Below are 6,681 nucleotides of genomic sequence, written 5' to 3'. Positions count from 1 at the left end.
GATTTTTGTTTATCCAAAACGTGACTGCATCACATAATGACACAAGCAGTGGAAAAGTGAACTGTCCTCATCACTGATTAATGCCACTCAGATGTCAGGTCATTACTTTCCTCAGGAACCACAGCCAGTTCCTGGAAAACCACAGAGCAACTACCCTGTAATTATCTAAATAAGACCAAGCCCATAGTCCAACGCTAATATACGCACATCTGGTTAAATACATAAATGCTTTGTTCCCAGACAATCTCATAAATTTGGATCCATAATTTTTTACTATTAACGGTGACAGTGAAATGCCCTAGTCTCTTTAGAATGCAAACGGACACGTGCTAATGCATATTAAGAGTCTTCATGTTATTATGCTGAACTACTTACACTCTATACTTGATGATCATAAAATGACCTTAGACAGCGTATTAACATTAAGTGTATGATTGCTGCACCATTAGCATAACCGAACTGGTTGTTTTCAATGTTCTTGAAACACTTTCCCATCTGCCATTGGTCAAACAATCAGAAAGCCCTGCCCAAAACTCATTTCATACCGTGAATAAGAGTTTTGATGGCATAACAGAGACAGATCAACTTATGAAGGCTTTCTCTCCAAATTAAGAATAGAAGTATGTTAACCCAGAAAAAAATGCATGCATCACCTTTAAGATTCTGTTACATAGGAATCTGATGACGATCCGAAATGACGCACACATTTTCAAATTTCTCTCTGAACCATAAATGAGACTCATAAAGAGAAACTTCGTGCTTTACATTTCTGTGAGCTGTTTAACAACATCAAGGCACTTCTCTCACTTTCACATGACACATCAACAAAATCCAAATTCTCATTCCCTCTGTCAAGTTGCACAAAAATGAACCTTTCGTCTTTTAAAGACGATATCAAAGCCTGTTTAAAGTAGGTGGCTTGTTAAATTGGTTTGCTAAGTGTGAGGAATCTGTGATCAAAGCATGAAAAACAAGACACAAAAATATTACATCAAAGAATAATAGCCTGACAAAATGACAGCGGAAAAGGTCATCTAAGGCGGATTAAAAAAAGATGCAAATAATGCTGCATGTCTTGTTTACTAGGCTCCCTTTTCCAGTCAATCAAAACTGAATTTGAGCAAATCACATTGTCTTCATTTTCCACCAATGTCATGTTTTGTTATAGTTTTAATGTTCGCATGTCATCTACTGCATGCAGACAAGATAAACTCTTTTGCCTAAAACAAGTGAAAAGGAAATTAAATGTGTCCATTATTCAAGGAATGCTGAGAGTAACACTGGCAGTCACATGATTTTACTCTTGAAAAGTTTATGAGAAAGATGCCTGTCTTAATGCAGAGATACATCATTAACATCTAATTACGCTCTCAAAGACTGAAGTGAGATCGCAGTAAATAGTTCATGGTTATAGGGTTCCCTGGCAATACTTTGCAATTTTGTGACAACTGCAGATTACCTGAGCAAACCAATGCTTTAAGCGCCATTTGGAAAAACCACAACAATTTAGTTAATCGTTTAATGGTAGAGGAATATGGTACTGGCAGTTCTATGTCCCTTTAACTTCTAAAATGTCTATTTACATGAACATCTAACAGTTTTCATTTTGTCTCCAGTCAAAATAACAATCTTATTACGCAATTAAAACAACTATTCAAACAACACAAAAGTATAAATGTCTCTAAAAAAAGAGGGACTAATACTGAAAATACTACAGTGATTATGAAAGGGGAAAAACGATTCTTACAAGCCCACAATTTGGTACCAAAAACTGTCATGACAAAGGAAAAGTCAACAAATCACAATTTGAAATATATTTACACAAGATTCACTATTGTATTTTAGTGTTCTCTCTTGAGCCATTCTCATAAGAGTCTATAGTACACAGCAAAAGAGCAGAAGATGCATGATCACTCAGCTCTGGTTTAAAAAAAAAAAAGAGGGACATCCTTATCTTTCCTAAAATATTCTTTCTGAATTATTCATAAAAAATGTCTGATTTCAGTGATGAGTGCTGATTCAGTAATGAGTAGGTGACTGATTGCTGGTTTATGACACAGTGTAATTAATTTCTTTGGGATGTTATTGAGGAGAAAGTCCATGCCACCTCAAAATTGTCCTTGGATTGCTGAAAGCTGATGCATAGTCAAGGTCCTTAGATATTTTTAAGTTGTGAAAAAAAAGCAAAGAGAAAAATTATATAAAAGAACACGTCAAATCCACTTGTTCCACAAGTAATAGCAAACTCACTTCAGGCTCTGTAGTTATCCTGGAATACCTAAGTTCCTGAACAGCTCTATACATTCACTCACACACAGAAAAAGATCCATGAATGTACAAAACCTCCACATACACACAGAGAAGCAAGACCGTGTCCAATTTTCCTCCTGACATTCCATGCTATCATAGGGCCAATGGAAACTTCTGCATGGGTCAATTCTCTATGGATTTGAGAGCCCAAAAACGAATGGAACCGCAGGCTTAGATAAGTCAAAATAAAAAGATAGCCAGCGCTGGGTTTCATTAGTTTGCAAAGTCAGGGTAAAAACTCTTTTGCTCATTTATGCATCAAGCAAGAACTATTTCCCTGGTCGAGTCTGTTGGGGGCCAGTGTTGCTCTCTCCCTGGGACTGCTTTAGTCGGAGTCATTTTTACACACACAGCTACACTCCTCATGGTGCTCCAGGGAGACATCCGTTAGAGTCTTTTGCAGCCCCCGACCCCCTGCCCTGTGTTTCAGCATCAGAACCTGCACAAGAAGAGACAAATATAGAGACAGGCAGAGAAACATAAACAGAAATGATTTAAGCACTTAAACACATCATCACTTCATGTACACCCAATGGGTCTCATTCACTAACCATGTGTACACATGAAATCATGATTGAACATTAAATTTGCACTCAGGATAAATTTTAGAACCAACTCAAAACAAGCATACTAAAACATTAAAGGGGTCATATGATGTTGCTAAAAAGAACATTATCCAGTGCGTTGTGATTGGCCGAATACCTCAAGCGTGTGACGGAAATGTTACGCCCCTTACCATACTGTGATTTCCTGCGTTTTTCAGTCAATTTCTTGACTTTTCCCCCCTTATGAACAACACATTTTTGTACACGATAAAAACTCCTTGTGGTTTCTCGGTTTGGCCAATTTGAGCATCCATAAACAACGCAAAACACAGGCATTTTAGTTTCTGCTAGTGATTCCTACGAAGAAAAATCACTTCCTGCCCTCCAGCTGCATTTCGCACGTCATCAGTGACGTCATGTGCAATGGCCGAATACCTCAAGCGTGTGACGGAAATGTTACGCCCCTTACCATACTGTGATGCCGTGTCCCGGTACGACGAGACAAAAACATTAAAACCCATTATAAGCGAGGCATTTGTAGCATCCAGTGGGGACATAATTACGGATTATAAATGACTTATACTGTCTTTTTACGCTTTGCATCGCGCCGCATAAACATAAAACCATGTCTGCATTTGTGATCGGAGAAACAACAAACAACAAGCGCTACTCTACACTGCTAAAAACTCGCGTTTGAATCATCAGTGGCAAATCCTTTAAATATGAAAACGTACTTGCAGTCTGTGAGTCAGAACAGCTGGCATTGTAGTCTACTCTACCAGGATCAGGAAACAGTCCTCCATAAAATGCGCTGCACACATCTGAATATTTGGGTTGAACTGTTCTGGAACAGTGTTGTAAATACAACTTAACCACTGATTTCTAGTCGTGTCCTCTTTTGGAAGACCAAACAAAGTAGTCGCTTTCGCAACGAAATACACAGCGTCTTCACAACATGGTGGCGGCGGTGGCAGCAACAATAAAGTTATGCCTTCTTTCTTTGCTTGAACATTTGGGCGGTGTTATGCAAATCTTCCCACATCGTGACAGACATGTTGGGGGCGTGTTTAAACGAGGCATTTTAGGAGGGCGTGGTTGACTCTTAACTTTTATAAAGAATATCTCTTTGGGTTTGAGACTTTAGTCTTTGCAACTTTAGGGATCTTATCTATTCATGAACAGCTTGTAACACTCCAAAGAGAAAGGAAAACTTGAAATCACATCATATGACCCCTTTAATAAATGGCACATATTAATAATGCCACACTGATGCATGTATGAACACTTGCACACAGTTATTAGTGAAAGAAACCCAATATATGAAATATAGAGTATAACAGAAGGCCTTCTGTTCTTTGCTATATACCTCATGGTATTTTTTGGCCACTTTGGTGGGCGAGCACTGGCAATCATAGCAGTTGTGAGAGCAGCATGCGCAGTTCCCTCCACAGCGCTTCACCAGCAGGCAGCTGGGCCAGAAGATGGCGTCCGTCCTTTTCAGCTCCTCACGCAATGAGACGGAAAAGTTCCGTGGAGTGCAACTGTAAAGCCGTACCTCCTCACGAAGCAGGTTCAGGTCCACTACTCCTATTCAAACAAAAATAGACAGCTGGTTTAAAAAAAAGATGTAGTTCCAGTATTGACTAAGTATTTTTAAATACAGGATCTTCACCTCTGGATTTCTTTTGGTGGATGAATGATTTGCCCACCACCTGCCAGGTAGGCATGTAGAGGTCCTCCATGTCCACCTGCCAGCGTTCCGGCTCAAGGTATTTCATTACTTCCTCCATCGTGCTGAATCCAGCTACAGCTTCACTCAGAACATCCACACTCTGCATCCATGCAGGCATCACTGCAGGGGCCTCAGGCTCCGACTGCCTCTGAACACACAAATAAAACAAACAAACAAGAAATCAGTGGTACTGCAGCCACTCCGGGCCATTTCAATTTTAAAAGGTGATTATAAAGTATTCTGCAGAAGCCTGATATATTTTAACGTAGTCATTGTTTAATGCTTTGCTTTCTTCACAAATTGTGGCTAATTATGTGAAATTAAAAGGTAAATATCATTTAAGCAGATCTTAATATCATTTAAGACTGATTGGGCATAATTAAGAAGTAACTGAAATAATATATTAATGTATTATAAGTATTTAAAATGCAGAAAATGCTAGATGTGAAATGAGCCTTTTAGGAACAATTTTTCCCCAACAAAGCATCAGAGAACAACAAAAGAGCTTTTGTATTACTAAATTACCAGTTAATAAGGTTATAATTTTGCTTGACAGGTTAATGTTTGACATTGGCTTATCCACAGAATCAATTAACCAGTCCCCAAGCAGTTTTACCTTGTTTGAACTCGAACACACAATTAAAAATGTATGCCAGAGCAGCAACACTGATACCTATGGTATTGGGCAACCTGCCGGAAGCCACATTTCTGTAGTCCGTTCAACTCTGCTCCACTGCCTCAGGTGCTGTGGGATCTGTCAACATGTCCTTTTTCCAGCTGCTTAATTCAGGCATACTAACATAATCCCCCTATGAATGACACGTCCAATGCCGCACTCTAAAACCGGGTAACAAGTGAGGAGGGAGTTGGCATGGTTACTATTGTGTAAAGGACAAGGTGTCAATGGAAGGCCTGTGATTTCTAATGATAAAAAAAGCATTGTTACCGTGAACAAAGCGGTAAATGAGGTCACCAAGACAGACTGATTGAGGGCATCTGAGTCAAGCACTGGAAATAACACAGTGCCAACCTGTCTGTCAGTACAAGAATACTGTATGTGGACATTAAGCAATAAAAACATTTCTTACTTTTATGTCACTAAAATATTTTATTGGATGAAGACCAAATAATACTTATATATACAATATATTTAAAAATGAATGTGATGAGTGAAAGGACCAGGTCAATCTCAAAATAAATAAAAGACAACAAGTGTTCCACTGCCTTTGAATGACTATGACCAGCGAAGTCAGATTTACAAATGCATGACTCTTATAAGCCACTTATTTCATTGTCATTTCAATTGTTCAAAAGGACTCAAAAACTCCCAAGTGACCCGTTTGAATCATTCTAATGAACGCTTTAGTGAATTATCACCTGACTCACTGAACAGCAAGTCACCATAACTTTCACTCATGCCTGACGTGACATAAAATTATAGTGTTGTGTACTTTAATATATCTTTCATCATAATTCACCAGAGATGTAAATCAGCTGCACACATCAAAATGTTTTTAATCTTTTTTTTGTTGTAAGCTCTCAAGAGTAGTTACAATTACCTCCTAAAAACCTGTACATTCAGCTATCCTTCAATACACAAAGCTGGCTTCCAGTTTTTGGCACTGGTCAGCAGTGGGGAATGGAAACCATTAACAGCTTGTGAATGTGAGGCACTCTTTCAATCTGTCAATTAAAGATCCTCTGAGCCCTGGACTATAAAGCCACAGCCAAGCATCCCAACCGAAGCGGATATAACAGCGCTTGTGCAACTTCGCTCACACGACAAAAGAAATTCAGGAGAATGTCAGACATAAAACATGGAATCATGTATTTAAATTCAACATATTAAAATAAACAAATGACAATTGAATACTTATCCTATATTTTAGATCTCTACTATGCAGGTATAAAGTGATTTTAAAATGCATCGAAGGGTGCACTCAGTAACTGATGTCATTATAGAAATGCAATATTCACAGTCAGACATTCATTTATTTAAAAAAAAAATGCAGGCAACATATAATCTAATGAACAGATCATAGATATAAACCATAATAAAAAAAATCTAATATAAATAATATATATACACATTTA

At 38.2% G+C, this 6,681-nt stretch overlaps 1 protein-coding gene across 2 annotated transcripts in view; it reads right to left on the bottom strand.

Moving 5' to 3' along the window:
• Positions 1-1,027: 1,027 nt before the first annotated feature.
• The window catches only part of pdgfc (platelet derived growth factor c), a 53,270-nt gene continuing 47,616 nt past the window's right edge, over positions 1,028-6,681 (bottom strand). For both annotated transcript variants that reach the window (XM_016461188.1, XM_016461187.1), the window contains 3 exons: positions 4,528-4,735; positions 4,222-4,442; positions 1,028-2,749 (listed from right to left, as the gene is read on the bottom strand). In XM_016461188.1, coding sequence (XP_016316674.1) covers positions 2,636-2,749; positions 4,222-4,442; positions 4,528-4,735 — 543 coding nt within the window. In that variant the 3' untranslated portion in view covers positions 1,028-2,635. The remainder of the gene's footprint in view (positions 2,750-4,221; positions 4,443-4,527; positions 4,736-6,681) is intronic.

The sequence above is a fragment of the Sinocyclocheilus anshuiensis genome, unplaced genomic scaffold (genome assembly GCF_001515605.1).
Source record: "Sinocyclocheilus anshuiensis isolate Anshui unplaced genomic scaffold, SAMN03320099.WGS_v1.1 scaffold124, whole genome shotgun sequence".
NCBI classification, from domain to species: Eukaryota; Metazoa; Chordata; class Actinopteri; order Cypriniformes; family Cyprinidae; genus Sinocyclocheilus; species Sinocyclocheilus anshuiensis.
This window is presented reverse-complemented; position numbering and strand designations above follow the sequence as displayed.